The sequence below is a fragment of the Octodon degus genome, unplaced genomic scaffold, assembly GCF_000260255.1.
Source record: "Octodon degus isolate 3935 unplaced genomic scaffold, OctDeg1.0 scaffold00010, whole genome shotgun sequence".
NCBI lineage: Eukaryota > Metazoa > Chordata > Mammalia > Rodentia > Octodontidae > Octodon > Octodon degus.
The window spans coordinates 16577779-16599442 of record NW_004524586.1 but is presented as its reverse complement, the minus strand read 5'-3'; the positions used below and the strand labels follow the sequence as shown (position 1 = coordinate 16599442).

The following is a 21664-nucleotide window of genomic DNA, read 5'->3' as shown; positions in this document are numbered from 1 at the left end:
GGTGCCTTGAAACTGTAGTGTACTTACTGGATTTTTTGCTAAGTGCAGAGAATCCCTCACGGGATGAGTGGTCTGTGGCTTAAGCTGCCAAGACTTCAGTCTAGTAGCCCCATGTATGCCTTCTTTGTGTTCATCTCTGCTTTACTGTAGTAAGGGTCATTTTGGTTCCCCAGGGAGCATGACCATAGTTCTTGATAAAACTTCTCCTGAGACTGTACATCCTCTTGAGAGACTGTTTTCCTCAGGCAGTGTTCCCCTTGGAGGTTGCATTTGGAGGTGCAGAGCCCCCTGTGAATGTAAGCTTGTGTGTTCCCCCTACAGTTGTGCCAAGTGGAAAGAATTTGTTCCATCTTCCTGGACTTTAACACTGATTTCTGTTTGGAGATTGATGAGCAGTCCTCGTGGTGTAAGGCAGTGGTCAGTGCACAAGTAACAAGCAGTAGTTTAAACCAACTTTTGATGACCGTCTTAACCTTTTGAGAGGGGAACAGTGTCAAATGCCATCACTGAGAAGTATTCTTTTTGGCATCAGTTGGCCTTTGATGTGCCTGTGTGAAGGTCAGCACTAGAGATGATGGCCAACCTATGGAGTAGACAAGGAACTTCCTGTGTTTTTGTAGAATTTTTCCTTTGCAAACACATTGTCTTAGTTTTCTTGAGAGAAGTGTCTGCGGACCTTGAAATGAAAACTGAGTTACTACTGTATGTGAGGCTTAACATAAGACTTGTGAAGTTGGTAATGATGTGACCACTCCTCGCAGTACCTTTTGGAGGTTTATTTGATTTGTCACCAGTATACGTGTTGATAATAAAAATTATATTTCTCTTTTCCTCAAAGGGTATATTTCCTGCTTCATATATTCATCTTAAAGAAGCAATAGTTGAAGGGAAAGGGTAAGTCTTGGTTTTCATTTTTAAATAATGGCAGTAATATACTTGGCGTGGCCTGTAAATATCTGGTGGAGTACTATTCAGAGATTAAGGTAACAGCTGTGATTGACTGCGCTGGTTCAGGAGCCTTGGGGTGGGAGGGGCGTTGTGACTGCGAGCTGTGTGTATTGCTTTGGCCCTTGAAAGAGTCTGAGGCCAGCACCATGGCTGAATCGTTCTCCTTGAGCCTGAGGTTGATCTTGGCAGTTGTTGGCCAAGGTGCTTGCTTTTTCTCTCAGCTGCCCCATTTGGCAGAGACTTAATGGCCCCCAGCACCGAGTCCATTTTTCTAGAAGACATAGCATGCTATGATACCAATGGAGTTTAGAGGGGAAGCAACTGTTGTTAAATTGAGACATGTATGAATTTGCATTGCGTCTAATTGTGATGTAGGTGTCCTAGAGGTCATCAGACTGATGTATAAGACCATTAAAAGGACATTTGCAGAACAGGAGCCCATTAGGCAGGAATGGCAAATGAATAGCCAGGTGTGAACCTAGAGGAAGGAGCAGTATGATGTTTTCTTTTTTGGTCTCTGCTACATCTTCACACTCGGTTAAATATGTAAATTATAAAATTACTAATCATATGATTACTGCATAATGACATCTCTTCAGCTGATTACAAAATTGCTTTTCCAAGCACTGTACTTTTAACATATGAAAAAGACTTCTCAGGCTCTATAGTCCCATGCTGCCTAATTAGAATGAAGAAAAGAGTTTAGAGGTGTGAATAGTGGTGGCCTGCAATATGATGGGGTTTTGTTGTGGTTTTTTTTTTTTGTTGTTGTTTTTGAGATAGATAAAATGTTTTGGTGTGAAAGTTCTAGGGGGAAGACAAACTTTTAAAACTTTAATCCATTTATAGAAATAATATAATAAAGCATGTGTTTATATGTTTGTTGTAACTTTAACTTTCCTCATTGATGGCACAAAATACTTGATACCCACAACTTAAAGGAGGAGAGGTTTAGTTTGGTTCTCAGTTCCAGAGTTTTCAGTCCATGGTTGATAGGATCAAACACCAGCGTGGCATCCTGGAAGGGCCTGCAGGGGAAGAATGCTGCTCCCATCCTCACTGGGGATCCAACAAGCAGAGAGGGAAGAGAGGAGGGGGCGGGACACACCTTCCGGGTCCCACCCCATGAACCTGCGTGGTCCAGCCAGGCCCTGTGGCCTGACTCTAAACTCCTTGATGGCTGATCCCCCGGAGGTGTATATCGTCCCTAGGAACCAGTTGCTTTTGCCTGTGAATACATCACATGTGGGGACGCGTTCCAAGTCTAAAGCAGAGCAGTGTTCTTTGTGTCTGTTTCAGAATCTTAATGCAGGTTAGCTTACATGTGAATAATATGTTCTGAAAAGCATTTTGAGATATATGTATAATGTAACCATATATTTATGTAATGGAAAAATGTGAAGTGAGCAAGTAATTACTTCAGTTCTCAATTAGTAGAGCCCCATTCACCCAGACAGACAGGCAGCGTGGGACATACTTGGTTCCCCGTGTGGGCAGGTAGACAGCCATGGTGACAGGGTAGAGATGCTGCCTTGCCTGTGTGGTGGCTCCCTGCCACTACTACTCTCGCTCTTTCCCTGGCCTGCTGGCTGCTCCCACACAGCCTGCACCACAGTACTTCAGGTTCGGTCTCCTGTCCCCCTCGCAGGGTGCCTCTCTCGTATGATCGCTTTCTTAGCGGATCTTGTTCCTCTGTGTTCGCTCTCTTGCCTGGGACTTTTTCTCTCAGGACACTGGTCCTCGTTCACTTTCAGACATCTGAAAAAGGGTTGTTGTGTGTCTGTCGTCACTGATTCTTTCCCCCGCTAACAAAGCACTTCTGGTCTTGTGCCAGTGTTTCTAGGCTTTGCATTTCGTACCCAGCTCCTTCTTAGCCCTCCTTTCTGTCGCTATCCTGAGCTGCTAATCGGGCACTCTGGCCGTGTGTTCCCACTGCCCGCTACTCTTTGGTGCTGGGCTTGGCTTTCTCTGATTTTCTCTCTGGTGCCATAGACTCTAGTCCTCTAACTTCAGCTGGGTCTGGTCTGACCAGTACTTGGCTTGGGACGCGCAGCCCTGTCCTGTCTTTTGACATCTCCTTGAGTTGTGCGGGAACAAATGACCAGTGAGAATCACCACCAATGTCTAAGCATCTGCTATCCCACTTATTCTTTGTTTCTGTTTTATTTTTTTACACTGATAAAAGTTGCACAGTAATACCTTGGTTTACGAACAGCTTTGTTTGCACATAGCAGTGTTTGACAGAATTTTGCTGCAGTTCCCAAACTCTGCGTCAGGTGACAAATGTAACCACAGTTATCTTCCACCCACAAACAGAAGTTTGTGTAAATCGCTGCAGAAATGAGCAATTGCTGATGAGTGTGCGATTAGGGAGTACTTTCTCCCTGCAGGTTTTATAAAGATGCTGTGTAGACTTTAATGAACCACATTTGTATCACCACGCTTACCTGGAAAGCTTGGTGACAGACATAGAGGGGATGTTTGAGGTCACACCTCTCACTAGGTTGTGGTGGTGGTCCCCCAGAGGGAAATCTTTAGCAGCAGTGAGGTGTGGAGTTGGGAATGGTCTTTCATGCAGCCTCCTCCCAGACATTGGTCTAGATCTCCCCACCAAGGCCTTCCCCACCTTTGGTATGTGAACCCCAGTTGTGAGCCAGAGTCAAGGCTCTTCCCACAGTTCTGCACCCCAAGTGATCAAGGATGCATGTGACCCACTGCAGCGACCGTTGGCCTACCTTGCTGGCTAGCTTTACTTCTCAGGTTACAAGGTGGGCCCCTTCCTGCTTGGCAAAGCATGATTTAGTCTCTTGCCTGACCCAAATTGTCCCCATCTGATTTGCATAGGGCCTGACCCAGACCAGTGTTTAGAAAACAAAGATTGACTTGATGAAGAGCCATGCACTTGTAGATACTTAAGAAGAAATCAAGAGTTAAGTCTTTGGGGAAAGAGAGAAAGGGCAAAAGGGTAGTCAGAGTTGAGGCTGCATGGAATACCTGCAGACACTTGAAAGTTATAATCTCTTTCACATTTTGCCAAGGATAACGGCTTCCTGCATTATCATATGAGTTTTATGCATGATGGAAATGTAAAAATAGTCTTAATCCAAACCTGCATTTTAATATCACACAGACTGGTTGTAATTTATGGCATCTCTAAGATAGATGGGTTTACATATTACAAATATACATTGTACTTCTTAAACCTTGATGTCCTGAAGACTTTTTATGGGTATTATTTGCCTCCTTCATCTTACCTTGACAGAGGAGGTGGATGACTTACACGTGGGATAATGTGTCAAGTCTCAAGCTCTGAGCAAAAAATACTCATTATTCTTAAAATTTCTGTGTGTCTGAATAGTCTTATTTGTATATTTTCTTCCCATTTGCTTAAACGCTAAACGCCGAGGTGTGCTTTAGCTGAAGCTCAGCGTGGTTAATGCAGCTGTGGACTCAGGCGCTTCTTCCTTCTCCCTTCTCTTGTCCCAGGCAACATGAAACAGTCATCCCGAGTGATCTCCCGCTCATCCAGGAAGTCACCACCACCCTGCGTGAGTGGTCCACCATTTGGAGGCAGCTCTATGTGGTGAGAAAATGGGGTGCTCAGCCAAGCTTCGAAGTGGTCTCTCTGGAGCTGGACTGTATCAGTGGGTTGTTTGTCTTTTCCTGGGGAGCCTAAAGAGAACTTCCGGTCTTTGGTCTGACCTCCCAAAGGCTGAGGAAGCATTACGTCTCTTACCCTAGCACTACTGAGGTTGTGTGCTCTTCAACCTGCGTTGTATTAGGGTACCACTTACTGTGATGAGACAATAAGAGGAAGCGGTTGTTGATTTGCCTTGAGGTGGAAAGGGAATTTGTTTTTCTATTTTAGAGCTTATATTTTGATAATGAATTTAAAATCTACACAGAAATGGGTGGCTTTGTATGGATCTAGTATGGGGTTATTGGTGGGTTTTTTTTTTGCCATTGGCTAGCTGTAGGTAATGCCTCAGATGGTTTAAGAAAAGTTATGTAGTCCTCTGAGTTTAGCTCTGTTTGTGGTGAAGTAGAGAAATATTTTAGATTCTAGCTCTGTGTGTAGTTGTCCAGTTCTGGTGGCGGAAAAGGTCTTATTAATGTGGAGAGGTTGGAGCTCTGACATCTTTCATTTCATATTCCCCCAGGGCATTTCTTTGCACATAAATTCATACTGGCAGAAGATTACCTTTTGTTAAGCCTGTCTTTCTATTCAGTGTTGATTTCTCATATGCTAATGTTATTATCACCAAGCAAGGGCTCTGGAAGGAAGTCAGTACGTTAATTTCTTGGGAACATAGAAAACTTCCTAAAGTCCCACAGCTGTTCGTTGGGCAGGCTTGTTGTTTTTGATTATACAGTGGTTTCCTATAAATGCACAGTAATAAGCAGTTGCAGTAATTGTTCATCAAACGCACTCAAAACCCTAAAAGCGTAAAGTTAGCCATGAATGTTTTGGGTAAATCTGAGCAATTTCCTAGTCGGTGTTTCATGTTCAACTTAGCAATTTTTGAACAAAAATATGGCAACAAAACAAACAGGAGTTGATGCTGACTAATACGTGAGTGGACACAGCTTTAGCAGTCCCCCCTGCAGCAGGCATGCCTAATGATCACCTGCATTTTCTTTTACAAATTTTACATTTGGCTTTGTAGAAAGCCAAGCCCGAGAGGCTTACAGTTTTTTTATATGCATTCCCCCCCCCCCCCTGCTCTGCTCTGTGGTTATAAGAAGGTAGCAAGATACTAAAGGTTTTAGATATTTGGCTTTAGGGAGATGCACGAGGGGAATTAGAGGAAAAGGGATGTAATAGAAGCAAATTAATTTTCACTTAAGAAGTTAAAATTAGGGTTGGAATATAGCTCAGTGATAGAGCACATGCCTAGTGTGCAGGAGACTCAGGGTTCAACTCCCAGAACTGCCTTTGCCACCCTTTACCCCCAAGGTGAAATTAAAATAATATTACAAAGACCAACTCTTGATTGATGTAAAATAGCTTGTTAGGATGCTGAAGGATGCGTGAATGAGAAGGATCTTAATCCTAAAAGAAGGTCAAATAGTAGGTGAGTGTGGTTCAGATATATGGAATGGTGGAAGTCCTTTTAAAACCCAAACCCAGCAATGGCCACATTTTGTTTTTAAAGGGACCATGGTGATTAACATATTAGATTTCACCTGGATTTCTTTTCACTGAAAGAACAGCTGGGTCATTTTTCCTGTAGGCAGTCCCTAAACGTGATGAATTGTAGTCCTACAAATGTAAATTTGTTGTTTTCTTGGCACCATTGATCCTATCAGAATACATAAAAGATGATAAGAAGCCTGACTTCTGCATCTCACTGGAATTTTCCTCTTGGCACAAATGTTCCCAGAGCTGTAGATTGAGATTTGGTGTTTTGCATATGGATCTGTGTGTGTGCTCTGTGGGGCATGGTGCCCCAAGGGACGGAGACCCCTGTGGGACCCTCTGTGCTGCTCATCTGAGCTGTAGGCCTCAGGGTTGAGTTCCTGAAGGTTGTCTTCAGGTTAGCAGGGAGGCAGAGCTTTAGGCTGGGCCTACTACAGAGGGAGCGCTAAACATTGCCCTTGTAGCTCAAAGCCAGGCTTTGGGGCTTTACAGTCCAGGGCTTGTATCCACTTCCTGATTCAGTGGTATCTGTTTACCTGGGAATGTTGAATGGAGTCGTGGTGGTATGAATTCTTAATCTTTTAAGCTTTTAATGTGATATCAGAGCCAAATTATGTGTGTTCCATTTTATGCTGAAACACTTTTCATTGACTTTAATCTGTATACCTCATGTATATTTGAAGAAATGTCCATTCGGTATGATTTTCTTCCACGATCTTATTTCATACCTCAAACTCCACAGTTGCCTTATTGTTTTTCCTGTACAGCAAGATAACAGGGAGATGTTTCGAAGTGTGCGGCACATGATCTACGACCTTATTGAGTGGCGATCACAGATTCTTTCTGGAACTTTGCCTCAGGATGAGCTCAAAGAACTGAAGAAGAAGGTCACAGCCAAAATTGATTATGGAAACAGGTTTGTTTGTTTCAGAGATGACTTTATGCTTAAATTACCTACTTTAATAACATACACATAAACTTCCAGGACACCACAATTAGATTTTACCATAAAACAAAATTTCTGACATCAAAATCATGGCACATTTTCATTTTTAAAAGATGAGGTATTTTCTCTCATGGTTTGAAAATCAGGAGTTTCTGGAATCATCCTTAAAACCTGTTCTTTTTGATCTCTTAAGTGGCCAGGGGCTGGGTAGCTCGTCTGCTTTACTGTTTTAGAAGGGCCTCCACAGTGACTCCCTTCGGTGAGGAAGCGACTTGGAGATTCTGCTCACGCTCTTTCACTTTGAGTCCAGACACGGAGGTATCTTGTACAGTAACGTGCGTCACATTTCCGTCTGCGGACTGCCTCAGCTCTGACAGCTGGAACAGACTTTAGAGATGACTGTGAAATTGTCCCCAGGGCAGGCATTCCAGATTCCACCAACAGCAATACAGCCCTGCTACATTTGAATTCAGATGAGCAGCAAGTACTTGTTTTATTTAAGTATATTTCTGGTACCCATTTCCGTCTACAGCAGGCACGCACCCGCATCTGCTTGAGTGCTCTTGGTGACAGTATGTTCAGTGTTCTGGTGTTCCCAAGAGTCTTCTGATGCTATCAGGAAAAGAACTGCTCTGATTCTAATTCTGCCATTCTGTAGTCGGAATGAAGTCCTGTCCTTTCTCACCTGTAGGGGCAGGGGTGTGTATGCATGGAAGGAATAGAACAGGGAGGACTCATTGGATTTTCTGGCTAATACTGACTGGAAGGAGCAAAGACTCTACTAGAATATTTCCTTGGGGTTGGGGGTAGGGTAATACCGGATAAGAAAAGGCAAAAGATAGCATGAATGGCATTGGGACTTGCAGCAAAGGACCAGAGGAAAAGCTGTCAGGCAGAGCACAGAGAGAACCAAACGCACAAAGCCAAAAAGTTCAGCTCCCTGTCCTTCCCCACCTCCAGTAGAATGCAGGAGAGTTGGGGGAGGGGGCTGCCTAATTTTTCTGAAGGGTCTTATTCAGTGTATGTAAATATGAGAGAAATACCTCAGTTCACAAGTACCTCTGTTTGCAGACTGTTGGGTTTACAAACAAAAACATTTGAGAAAATTTTGCTTTCCCTTTGGGTGACAAACACCTGACCATGGCTGTCTTCCCTATACAAATACAGACACTGCCATCTTTCTCAAAACCATAAAATGAATTAAGTTTGTAAACCGAGACTACTGTATGTATACATTCACTCTGGGGCCACTATATCACTGCGGTGGAAACCCACACATCGCCTCACTGACTGTAAGATGACTGTGGATAATCCTTCTGACCAACCAGGTGGTCTTGGAACAGAAGTTCTCTCACCTGAGAGGTGAGGCCCTGTCAAGGACAAATAAATGGGTAGAAAGAAGTTCACAGAGCCCACTGAAAGAAATATTCACACGGGCAGAGGGGCCTGGTTTAATCCCCGCGCAGCCCAGAGAGCCAGCCGGGTTGTGACAAGTCTGGGAAGGGAGAAAGGGGCCCTGGACCCCTTACAAGAGGCTGAAGGCGAAGCTGCTGAGATCCATGATCATTCTGTACCCTGCTCCCTCTTTGGGGCAGATTTCTGTCCTCTGCTTTTTCTTTTTTGTCTTTCGTTTTGAAATTACATCCCTTTAATGCATTACTAGTGTGAGTTTTAAGATTGCAGTTAGCAGCTCATCCCGGTGGAGCAGCGGTGCCACACCTGGGTGAGATGCACTTGATATCTACTTGGTTGTTCCTGTAAATCAGAGCTGTAAGAAGCCTTAAAAATGATCTCTCTGCGTGGTTCCTAGACACTGTTAATGTCTGTCTTTAAAATGAGTCAGACCATACTGGACAGCAGATTAGAAGACTTGTGGGTTCTTCCATCTTGCTCTCCACTTGATACACTGAGGTGGAGGTCAGAGTGGGAGGGGGTTTGCCTCCAACGGGTCACCTGGAAGGAGCCCTGGTTGGACTAAAGTATCTTTGTGTAAAATAAAAAATGGCACGTAAGGGCTAGGGAAACAGCTTGGTGGTCTTAAGTACCTGCCTGGCAAGTGCAAGGACCTGAGTTTGATTCCTGGTACAACATGCTGTGTTGGCCTCGAATCCAGGGCATGGTGGTTGCATGCCTGCCATTCTAGTACTAAGAGATAGGAGGATCACTACAAGTCCAAACTACGTAGCAAGACCCTGTATCAAATAAATTTAAACAAAAAATAGCACAAAATTTTGTTTTCTACTCATTCCTATTTTTAGTTGTAAAGTTTTTAAAAGCCATATTATATTATGACCAATATGAGAGATTTGGAGTAGGCATACGTAGTGGTTGATGCATTGTGTCAACTTGAGAAGTTAGAAGTTTAATTAAGTGACTTAGCAGAGAGCCAGGATTCTTTTTGTTTGTTTGTTTTTTTAGCTTTTTTTGTATTTTAGGGAAGGATCTACAGGGTGTTCAGGGTCTCACTACTAGATTGGACTTGTAGTGTTCTGCCTGTTTACAGCCTCCCAAGAGCTGGGATTACAGGCGCGTGCCACCATGCCCAGTCTCAATTGCTGTCTCAGCGTGCCCTGGGGGCTGCACTGCAGGCCTGGGGATCGGGCCCCTGTGCCTGCTTTTTTATTTATTTATTTATTTTTTATTTTTTTCAAAGTTTTATTGATAAACATATAGTAATGAGACAGTTTCAAATCAAATCGGAAGTACAGTTTCAACAAATAATACACTGCATATATTCTTCTTAGTGGTTAATTGCTGTACAAGATGCAGACTTGTGATACTATTTACAAACACCATTAGAAAAAATCATTCTATTCATTAAGAGAATGCAACTATATATCCCAACCACTTTGAATACACAGATACAAAATGGACATTCATAGTTATACCCCATTTTTTTTAAGTTCCGTTATTGAATATTATAGGTGTGTAAACTCAGCAAAATATTCTAAAAGAGTCCAATAGCCCATAATAGCATTGGTCTTCTGTTTAACTGGCAATGTCAGAAATTATTGACCCGAGTCCCCCACAGCTCAACATAACAACATGGCTTTACTTCCTATATTTTGTCTTCATACTTTTCTACTGGATGGTTAAGACCAAGGTAAAGCAGGACCTGTGCAACAAGAGTTGTAGCTTTTGGGTCTGAGAAGGTTAGTGAAGTCCCTTCAGGATTTATCCTGAGATCCTGTACCTCAGATTGTAGAACCTTTGTCAGTGCAGCCATGTGGATAAGTCACAGCCATTGCTTGGCCAATGTGCTCTCTGTGAAAGCCTGAGAGAGTGTCTTCTCCCCATGTGACTCTCCCTAGGCACACTCTACATCATTGATCACTTTCCTCTTTGGCCCCATAATCTTCTTGATCAGAAAATTTGGGACACTACTGAGGTATATGACATTACAGTACAAGTTCTCATATGTCTTGAGTCTTAATTGACCTTAGAAGGCTAGGGCCAAAATGTTGGCTTTCCTTGTAGCCCTCCTTTTTCTCTAATTTTGGTCTGCAAACTTAGGTTGTTAACCATCCAGAAGACAAGCTTATTGTTATTATCAAACGATTTAGGCTATCAAGCTTAACCTCACTATCTCACTGCATTTCAAACATCTTAGGCATAATAAGGCCCTGTGCCTGCTTGTAGGCACTTTAATCCACTGAGCTATTTGGCTGGACCAGGATTCTTATTTTGTAAACATCCTTATTCTGTGCCAGAGAAGGGCATGGACATTGTGTGAGTTCTACACCCTCAGCCCCACGATAGCTTGTTTATAGTATAAGGAGGGGAGAGAAGCTGGCTAGAACCTGTAGCTGCTGCCCTTCGCTTTGCTCTTCTGCTGCCATGAGCTGCTGCTCTCTGCCGTGTGCCAGTCTGGCTGGGAGTGAGCCAAGTACAGACTGAAACCTCCACAAACTGTGAGCTAAATAAACCTTTCCTTCCTTCATTTTGAGGGTCAGATATTTGTCCCAGCAATGAGTGAAAAGTAACCAAGACAACGTATTATAGGAGAAGGTTTTGGGGTTTGTTGTATTTATTTCTTCCCAGCAGGTCATACACTGCTGGCTATGTGATATTAGATGTTGTAGTGAAGCCTATTACAAAACCATCTGCTTAAGAAACCCTTTTGGTTCTTTGATTTTATTTTCTGTTGAAGAATTGTATTTTTCAACAGATGTTCCAAGTCCACCTGCTTATTTTGGTTGCAGGAAACTACCTAAGTGCATTATGTCATGGAACAATCTAGTTAAAGCATTTCCAAGTGTAATTTATTACTTTGATAGTAAATATAATCCTTAATAACATAATGTTTTGTCCAAGAACCTCAGTCTACTCCATAACCTCGCTAAATCTAATAATGCTTTCTGTGTATCCGACTGTGCCTCATAATCTCAGTGTACCCCATAATCTTGCTAAAGCTTAATGCTCTTTGTGCAGCTTCCTGTTCCTCCTTCAGAAAAGAAAATAATGCAAAGTAAAATGTTAACGTTGAACTTTTGATCTGAAGATGGACAGATTTATGAAGGATTGGATGTTTTGTGTCTTTTTCATTCATCATTTGTTCTTACTTTTTTCACTTGGTAGAGAAGAGCTTTGGAAATCAACTTCGAGAGTATGGTGAAAATCAGTCTACCTTTCTAGAAAGATGCATATGCTTGGTACACACATAGCCCACATACATGTACACAGAGCTGTAGACACACTCAAAGTCGTATGCATGCACACACACACACACACACACACACACACACAGAGACATATCTGAACACACCATTTTGCATATAATTTCAGAAGAGCTACTGTATTCTCATAGATCATTTAAGATTTCATGGACTTTTTTTTTTTTTGTGAGCAGAGTTATATCATTTATTCACTTCATTTACGGAACTCTGCCAAATTTGTACCCGGTGTGAAGTGCTGCTTTTAATGATGAAATTTATTCTGATGATTGGTAAGAGTAAAGAAGTCAGTAAAATAATAGAGTAAGCTCTTTTTGAAGGGTCTGTTCACCGTAGTAGTGATTATTCTACAATTGTTTCCTGTGACACAGTTCTTTTCTTTTTAATTGGTGTTAGTTCATCTTGCAGTGATGAGATACACTTTTATAACAGAAGCTCACACCAGATTTAAAGCCAGCTATACACTGCTTGTGAGAAGAGGGTGTAGGCCGGTTGGTGTGACAGGGCACGTTCGATGATGCCTGGGGCTGGGGGGGTGGCTTTTATGCTGAGTCCTGGCTTTGGACCCTTTAGGTGTTGACGGACATGATAACTAATTCCATGGAGCTTCGGTTTCCTCTTTTGAGAGGTGGGTTTGATTAGTTCTCCTGGCAGGAATGAGGTGGGGATTACCTGGTAGACGCACACTGCGAGCTAGCACAGGGCCTGGGCCTCACGATCATCTCTGAGGGAGTCTGATTCCTTCTGGACTGCAGGACCTTGTGGCTGGCCCTCCCAGAGCCATGTGCTCTGTAGTTGGATCGACTCTGCCCAAACCTGTATTGATGCTGGCTGCCCACCCTGACAGGCCCACCACAGCCATCCCACCCGCACCATCACTGATTCTTACTGTTAGGGGCATGTCCCAGAGGAGACCTCTTTCGAGCAAGGAGACTTTTGCATTAGTGAGGCATGTTACAAGAGGCAACCAGTGAGACTCTACAAGGTTTTTTTCTTTCAGAAATACCTTTCTGTTCCTCATAGGCACGCCACAAGTAGTGGAACTATTCACGCTGATTTTATGGCAGTGCATACAGCCTGCCATTATTTGTTTAAAAGCCCAGGTTCAGTTGGGTGTGTTTCACCTTGAGTAAAACTTGTTCAGTCAATATGAAGAGGAAATAAAGAGAAATTTGCAGTTGTGTTCCAGAGGTGTGCTGGTCCTGCCTGTCAGGAAACTGCCCTCTAGCTTTAAGGCATGTGTCCTCAGGAGATACCAAGCCTCGCTTGATTGTGTGGAATGTTTATTGGTGGGTTCACCTTTCTGCTGAAACTTGCGACTGTTAAAGATGTTGTCTGACTGCAATTTATCATTCTTTGACAAGACTCTCTTTCCTTTGTCATGTGGTTTAAGGGAAAGCCTGCTTCTATAAACTTGTCAATAGCAGCAGTACTACATAATGGCTCGAAGGCGGCATCTATTGTTAATTACCTGCCCTAAAGCGTGGGTAGTTTTCTAAAGGAAAAACCAGAACACAGCACCATGACACAACTCTTGGTTTCTTTCTTGATTATATAATTAGCTTTGTTTATTTTTTAGGTGTTTTTTTTTTTTATTTGCTCCGAATGCCTTCAGGGCAGGTTTGGCTGGCTTGAGTTGTGGGGTTTGAACCACAGCAACCTGAGCCTGATTGCTTTGTGGAAGCAGCCACTTAAAGAACTGAGCTAAGGGGCAGGCCCCCTGCTTGTTTATTTTTTAAAATAAAGACTTCAGCTGGGCCACACTCCTGTACCATTAGCTCGTGGGAGGCTGAGGCTATCCTGAGCTGTGAGTTTGGCAGGCCTGGAATATGTGTGGCAAGAGTCTGTATATAATATAAATCTTTTTTTTTTTTCCTTTAAGGTGAAATTTACCTAATAGTTGTATTGGATTTGGGGAATTGGAGAGAAAGTTGCCAAAAACTGTTCCCAGCTACAGAATGAACAGATTTATTAGCCAGATGTTGCTTTGGGTTGAGGTTGGCTACTATATTTAGCCATCTGGCCTGGAAGTTGCTTAACATTATTGTAGATAACACCCATCTGCTTCATGTTCAGAAATACTAGAACATCTTCATTGAAAATCTTCCGGTGCTTTAATGAAGCGATGAGTACTGACACGAGGCAGAAGGAAAGCTGTGACAGGGACCCTGCTAGGGCTGGTGCTGTCTGGCACTGTGGGATGCGTTGTGTCCTGCCGCAATTTTTCCTTCTCCTTTCCCTCTAATCCAGTGATGATACCATAGCCAGCAACTTGAGTTTGAATATGTGGGCCTGCAACTGAATGTGCCTGTACATGAGTTTGTATATACGAACATGCATTTGTTAAAATCTTGTGCTTTACAGTCCATAAGAGTGCATGTGGGGGCTGGTGAGATGGCTCAGTGGTCTAAAGCACCTACTTAGAACAAGCTTAGCAAAGCACATGGATCGCGGTTCAATCCCCCAGCACCACATGCCAGCCAGCCCCGCCCCCTGGTGGGCTGAGCTGGCCACACACACACACACACACACACACACACAAATAAAAAAATAAAAAAAAATAAAAAGAATGCATGTGGCTGCGTGTATACATGGCTGTGTGCACATGCACATCTTATATATGTGTGCAAGTGGTGGGTGTTAACTGTCGTACTTTCCATAGTAATTAGTAATGCACATTTTATTTCAGCTTTGTAGATCAGTGCGATTTCTTATTAGAGGGCTGGGAAGATAGCTCAACGGTCCAGGCACCTTTCTGGTAAGTGCCAGGACCTCAGTTTGGTCCTGGTACTGCATGTTGTGCTGGTCTGGAACTCCAGGTGCACCAAACCAGGCATGGTGGCCTGCGCCTGTAATCCCAGCGCTGGAGAGGCTGAGACAGGAGGATCACTGTGAGTCTGAGCTGCGTAGCAAGACTGTGTACTAAATAAATAAATAAATACCATTAAAAAAGATTTCTTATTAGAAGACGAAGTCATTATTTCATTGAAAGTAAAAATGAATGATTTTTAAAATTCCTCCAAGGTGTGTAATTGGAGGCAGTCACAGAATTATGTCTCCAAATACTTGTGGGTGAGCCTGACTTTTTACGATGTTTACATTTGGTCAGAGACTGAGTGTGATAGAAGTTGTGAGAGAAAATTTAAATTCAAATTTTGTGGGTTTTTTTTTTTTTTTTTCATAAAGTCTTGAATTCTTGTTCTAGAATCCTTGATTTGGACTTGGTGGTCAGAGATGAAGATGGGAACATTTTGGATCCCGAGCTAACTAGCACAATTAGTCTCTTCCTAGCTCATGAAATCGCTTCTAAACAAGTGGAGGAACGATTACAAGAAGAAAAAGTAAGCCCCGTTTTCATATGCTGTTCAGAGATGGGCCAGGTTTTCTCAGCACCAGCTTTCAGTGTTAATGGACTATCAGGGAGCCCAGACTTTGCACTAAAAAAGAACCTGACAAGGAGCATGGCGCAGTATGTTTCAGACAGCAGTGCGTAGAACAGAGCCTGGTGCTGCAAGACGTGCAGATCTCATCCCTGCGTGAGATGTGTATACCACCGCGCTTCACGGTTGAAGACAGGATCTTGGTGGCCTTGACTGTATCCTCATTTGTCAGATGGGAGATGATACTTGGTTCTGAATTTTCTGTCTAATAGAGACAGGGGTTGACACATTCTAAGCTTGATGTGGGCTGAGAACTTACGTTTGATTTATCTTTTCATCTCTTGTGTTCTGCAGTGTTATGTGCATAGTAGATATTTAGAAACTAATGGTTTGATCGAATCACTCTTAATTTAGTGAACGTTTATTGGGCATCTCTTATATGCCAGCTACTGAGACCATAGTGATGAGTAAGGCAGAGAGGACCGTGGGGGATTGATTTGAAAGACAGAACCAAAACTTAAGCACCTTCACATATGAGTGTCATTCCCATTAATTGGTTAGACACCTGATAGTTCTCTACCTCTGCAAGCCTGAGCACAAGCTCATTCGGGACAGTGACTACGTAGAGGATGCCGGGCTGTGCTTAAACTTATGTGGTTTGAGAATGTATAGTACGGAGAAGGATGTGGCGACATGAATGGCATTGCTAGCGGAGCCTGTGGGTTGCAGACCATTTTCAGTTTTGTAGGGACTGAAGAGCAAGGGTTATCCATGGATGTTGCTCTTGTTGTCTTTCTTTCCATTTACAGTCTCAAAAGCAGAACATGGATATTAACAGACAAGCGAAGTTTGCTGCCACTCCTTCTCTGGCCTTGTTTGTCAACCTCAAAAATGTGGTTTGTAAAATAGGAGAAGATGCTGAAGTCCTCATGTCTCTTTATGACCCTGTGGAGTCCAAGTTCATCAGGTAGGTTACTTCCACGGTTGCTGTTTTGCTGTTCGGTTGTGGTTCAAAAAGTGGCACCAGAGCCTGCTGACACCTAGTGTGCCCGAGAGCCCTTGGGGTGAGTGGCTTCTGGCTCCTCCCCAGGCAGCTCTAGGAGGGCAGGGTGGTCGCGGCTAGGCTGGGCTGTGGGCAGGCTAGAAGCCTTCTTAGTGAAGATTGCTCTTTGCATATGGAGTTATCTGTCATCACAGGGACACTCTTGCAGTATTTTAAGGACCCAGCTGAAGGTCGAAAGTAATACCATTTCCTATGTTGTCTTTGTAGGTAGGACTTTGTATTTCTAGATCTCCTGCTCCACTTTTCTGTTTTTCAGATTTTTGATGTCAAAATGTCATTTTTGTGACTTATGTCCTGTTGATATTTCTCCAAGCAGATAGGTAGAGTTCAGTGTGTAGAAGGGTCCCTACTTCACAGGCTCATAGTCCCTATCTACTGAATGAAAACATTGTAAATTCATTGTTTTCTTTTGGCCTTCAGTGTAATTTTCTCTTTGTCTAGATGGAAAATTGTGCTTAAACTCTGTGTGAAATATTTATGTCTGTGTGTGTGTGTGTGTGTGTGTGTGTGTGTGTGTCCAGTGTCTTTCTTGTGTGCTGTTCAAAGTTAGTGCATGACTGTAACAGAGCAAATGGATGAATCTATTCTCACTTCTGATAAGGACTTGTATTTCTTCTTGACGTGAGATGCAGTTTGTTTTCTAGCATATTTTGTTTGTTGTGGGCTCTGAAATACATATATATTGTGTTGAGTTTAATGCAGTTGTTACAGTTCACAAATGGCATATCAGAGGTTAAATCTTGAAAAGTCTATTTGTGAAGAGTTCCATTACAATTATAACCCAAGACTTTGGAAGTTAAAGCCTCCTGAGGTGTGTGCTCAGTACCTGGTCACTGAGGAGTTGCTCTGTTTTATATTGGTGATATTTATAAACTTATGGCTGCCTGTATAGTAGACCTCTGTGGTATTAATTATAAAACAACTTGGATCTACATTTGGTGCCCTGTTCCATCTGGAAAACTAATTTGCTTTTATTTCTTCTTTTTTGAAGTGAAAACTACCTGGTTCGCTGGTCAAGCTCAGGATTACCTAAAGATATAGACAGATTACATAATCTGCGGGCTGTCTTTACGGTAAATGTGCTCACGGGGGCTTAGTTGCCCTGCTTCCCATTTGAGTAACTTTTCAGGACTTAGGGCTGAGGTTTTTCTGCACTAGTACATGGGTGCTGGGCCTGCCTATAATGCTGTTTAGTCTAGGATAGGTAGTGCGCCTTTGGAAACTGAGGCGTTTTTAGCTCTCCTTAGAAAAACTGTGCCAGATGGGCATGGTGGTGCCTGCCTATAATCTCAGCTTTCTGGGAAGCTGAGGCAAGAGAATCACTTTTTTTTTTTTGGTACCTGGTATCAAACTCAGGACCTTGTGCTTGCTAGGAAGGCGCTTATGCCCCTGAGCTGTCTCCCTGGGCCAAGAATCCCATTCTTAAGCCCAGGCTGAACCATTTAGAGACAAGTTGAAATCCTGACTGAAAAAAAAAAAAAAAAAAAAGCTCCCCAAAATAAAAAACCACACGACCAAGGTTTACTTTGTTACCGTGGAAGCTTCAGTGTGTAGCTTAAGTTCACCTAACATTAGCTGATTATTATTATGCAGTTCCTTTTTGTCATGTGAATAACATTAAAATGCCAAAATCTGATCTGAGTAAAGATCTTTTTTTACTGTTCTTTTCAATTGGACTTGGATTGAATAATGTTTCTTGAAAATAATTTATGGAAATTAATATTCCTAGGACCTTGGAAGCAAAGACCTGAAAAGGGAGAAAATCAGTTTTGTGTGTCAGATTGTCCGAGTGGGCCGTATGGAGCTGAGGGACAGCAACACAAGAAAGTTGACCTCCGGGTTGCGGCGACCTTTTGGCGTGGCTGGTAATCCATTTCTCTTTTTTTTCCTTGAGATTCTGACATCCTCGCCTTTGCTTTGAATAAGCACTGCCGTTGAATATTGGGCAGTGGGTACCTTTGATTTATAAGCTTTTCTAGTTGAGAGAAAAATAATCTCTGTTCTTTTCTATATGGTTTCAAGTCAGCATGCTAAATGATGACTCAGTGCACAAGTTTCCCTTGTAAGTGTTTTGTTTGGTTTTGAAGAAGGTTATGTCTTTTTGTAGGAGAGATCCCTGCCCTTTGCCAGCCTCTGGAGAAGCTTGTCATGGAGGTTTCAGGCTTTCAGGGCTCGGGCACAGCCTGGGGGGAGTGGTGAGGGGGCAGGTGGGCTGGGAAGAGGACACAGCTGGCCGGAACAGGGCCTTTGCACGCCCATTTTTCTGTTCTTTGCTCCTGGTGGCAGTGTAAGGAAAGTAGGAATGTGTTTTTTACCGTTGAGGAAAGTTAAGCGTCCCTAGGAAGTTCTTAGTGTCATACTCTTTTTCATAATTTTAGGAAATAGTTCTCTCACTATTTTGTTCTTGCGGTGGAATTTGGTTAATCAGCCCTGTGATACTTCCTCTTGTCCTTTCTCAGCTATTTGGGAACCATACCATATGAATAAACGTGTTGACGCAATTCTTGAATCTTAACATATTGCAGGATTTCTTGTGTGGATGCCTCGGGGAAAACATTGTTTACCTTGCCAGGCAGGAAACTCAGAACTTAGTTTTTCTTGTTTTTCCTGTCTTTTAAACAGACTTTCCTTTTTAGTGATTTTATTTTTAGAGAACGTTCTCAGTGCAGGCAAAATGGGAAGAACATAGAGCCAGTTCTCAGATGACCTTACCCTGTGCCCCAACTCTCACTGTCAGCCTTTCCCACCCATTGGTACATGTGTGGCAGTCAGGGAGTCTGCAGAGAGATAGCGCCGTCACCCGAGGCTCCAGCTTACGTGAGTGCTCCCTTGTGGTGTGTGTGTGTGTGTGTGTGTGTGTTCTGTGGTCTGCACAAGCGAGCGGTTTGTGTCCACCATTACAAGGCCATCAGGGGTAGTTTCAATGCCTTAAAAATCCTCTGTGGTCTCTTTAGATATCTTTGGGAAACTATATCAAATCATTTAAAAGAATGATTACTACTTCATAAAGTATAAGTAAAATGAGATGGGCGTCATGAGGAAGAAGCACATTAATTAAGCTGGCTTCTCTTTGTTAGTAGGACTAATTAGTGTGTTCCAATGATTTTATTATTTATGAGTGAAATCTTGAGGGTAAGTTGCCTTGTTGAGGTACGTTGGGCTTTGTGCTGGGGTGGACAAATATATTTTTATCACTTGTTAGTTGTGTGGGTTTTTTTTTGGCAGTACCAGGGATTGAACTCAAGACCTTGTGCTTGCCAGACAGGCACTTACACCACTGAGCTATATCCCCAGCCCCTATCACTTGTTACTTGCATACCTACTTTAAAAGTATTCCTCTGATTTTCAGCTCCTGTAGCATCTTGCATGTATATAGTTGAGATAACTATAATTTTTCAGGAATGTTTTTTCACCTCTATAATATTTTAAGAAAACACTTTGTATTTGTCTTGGGTATATTGGGCTTCCTTAAAGCAATCAGAGAAATCTTTGGCATGTAAGTTGAACCTCTTTCTGACACTGGTGCCATGCATTCTTTGATTATTAGATTACCAGGGAGATTAATTGATAAATTATTATGGGCACATCATTAGATTTGTTAAAAATCAAGATAAAGTCTAGACTGGCGGTTGACAGTTTTTCTTCTTTGGATCAAGGTAGAGACTTTCTGGCTTTCTTACTTTAGTGTCTGTGTTTCAGGAAGCCTTAAGTAGCACGACATGAGCAGGTTTGTTGTCAAAGCACCCCGTTCTGCTGCTGTGGCCTCTTGCTGTTATGAAGCAAGAAGTGAAGTCAGGCATTAGGTTGAAGTCTGCTAGTTCTTGGGCTTCGCCTGGTGCTGTGGTAGCCCAGGCTGGCCATCCTGATAACACCTTGTTCCTGCAGGCCTCACGCTGATGGAGACATCTGGATCACTGTCCACTCTCGAGCTTAGATCTCTAGTCCCCCTGATTTTGGATGACTATATGGATGTCCCCTCTGGCCCCTAATTGCTTCTGTCTAGACTGGTCTTGGGTTGCTTCCACTTCTGTCTTGTGTCCTTGGTACCTGTGTACTGTGGGTTGCTAGGAACTGGGTCTTAGCTCTACCCCTACTGGCCATGTTGACTCCAGTACTGCAACGTGGCCTCTCCCTCTGCTCTGCCCTGACTGCAGCATGGGGTCTTGCTCTGCTGTGGGACTGCGAGGCCCCAGGTGAAATGCTGCGGAGACTCTTGGCAGCACTTCCTTCCTGCTGTTGGTTTCAGGCCTGACTTGTTAGCATTGGTTCCCAGACGCTGGTCACGGACCTCTGCCCCTCTCCAGTGTCACAGCTGCCCAGCAGTTATTTTCTTGGCTCCGTGTGATTTCTGGATGTGAAGTCTCATACATCCCTGGCTTCCGGCACTGAGCACTGTGTCCTCATGGTCTTCCTGGAGGGCCACTTTTCTGAGACCTGCTTAGCCGGTATCTTTCTGTAAATTCTAAGTAGGACCTGAGCAAGCTGCTTATTTTGTGGCCTGAGTCCTACTGGTCACTTGGTTTGCAGCCCGCGCTGCCCCTTCTGTTAGGTGTCGGCTTTCAGCACACCCGGAGGTCACCCTCCTCTTCTGTAGCACAGGCTGCCTGCTCTCCCAGCGCAGCTTTCAACTGTACTTTCTCCTGTTAACAAGAAACACTTCTCACAGCTGAGAAGGGCGATCAACTTTTTGGTAATCATATTCTACCTATTTGTATGCAGCTCCAGTTTCCACATGCAAATTTAATTTTGAGGCTTTCTCTAGAATGATTTGTGCTTGCCTGTGTCCACAGAGCCCAGGTCCTTAAAATGAGAAAGCATTTGTGGGCCTTTAAGCCTATAGGTTTTAGTCTTTTATTGAAAATACTATATATATAACATTCTTTTCTTTTAAACATTGTGAGAATGTAGGAGTGATAGTTGTAAAAAATAGAAATTTTATGAGAAAGATAAGTACAATTAAGTAAATCATTTCTAATTTTTCATAGCCAGGATAGTAATACTTTGTGATTGTTCCGGTATAGTTTATTTTATTTTTTTTTACACATACATACATACACACACACCCACACCATACACACACACACACACACACAAACACACACACACACACATTTTTGTGGTACTACTGATTGAACCCAGGGCTTTATGTATATTAGATACGTTTTCTGCTACTGAGCTATATATAATTCCAGTCCTTTTAAAGATTTTTATTTTGAGATAAGGTCTAATTACCTAATCTGGCCTTGAACTTGAAATCCTCCTGCCTCAACCTCCCATGCAGGTAGGATTATAGGTATGTTCCCTGGCTATGGTATATAATTTGTAAAATTAATACCATTAGCTTACCCTACTAAGGCTGGGTGTGTGCCTCCGTGGCAGAGCATGTACTTCAGTATACTCAGCCACTGAAGAAAAGAAAATGAAGTAAAAAATACAGTATTTATCATACTGTGTCCTTTTGTTTGTTGATTTTTATCCCAAGTCTTTTTTTTTTTTTTTTTTTTTTTTTTTTTT

The 21664-nt window shown here is 42.8% G+C and overlaps 1 protein-coding gene across 2 annotated transcripts in view; it reads left to right on the top strand.

The window, feature by feature from the left end:
- Positions 1–21664, top strand: part of Dock1 (dedicator of cytokinesis 1) — a 542363-nt gene that overhangs the window by 64790 nt on the left and 455909 nt on the right. For both annotated transcript variants that reach the window (XM_004625582.2, XM_012513454.2), the window contains exons 4-10: positions 839–894; positions 4435–4531; positions 6856–7004; positions 14913–15048; positions 15897–16054; positions 17142–17223; positions 17880–18015. In XM_004625582.2, the coding sequence (XP_004625639.1) occupies positions 839–894; positions 4435–4531; positions 6856–7004; positions 14913–15048; positions 15897–16054; positions 17142–17223; positions 17880–18015 (814 nt within the window). The remainder of the gene's footprint in view (positions 1–838; positions 895–4434; positions 4532–6855; positions 7005–14912; positions 15049–15896; positions 16055–17141; positions 17224–17879; positions 18016–21664) is intronic.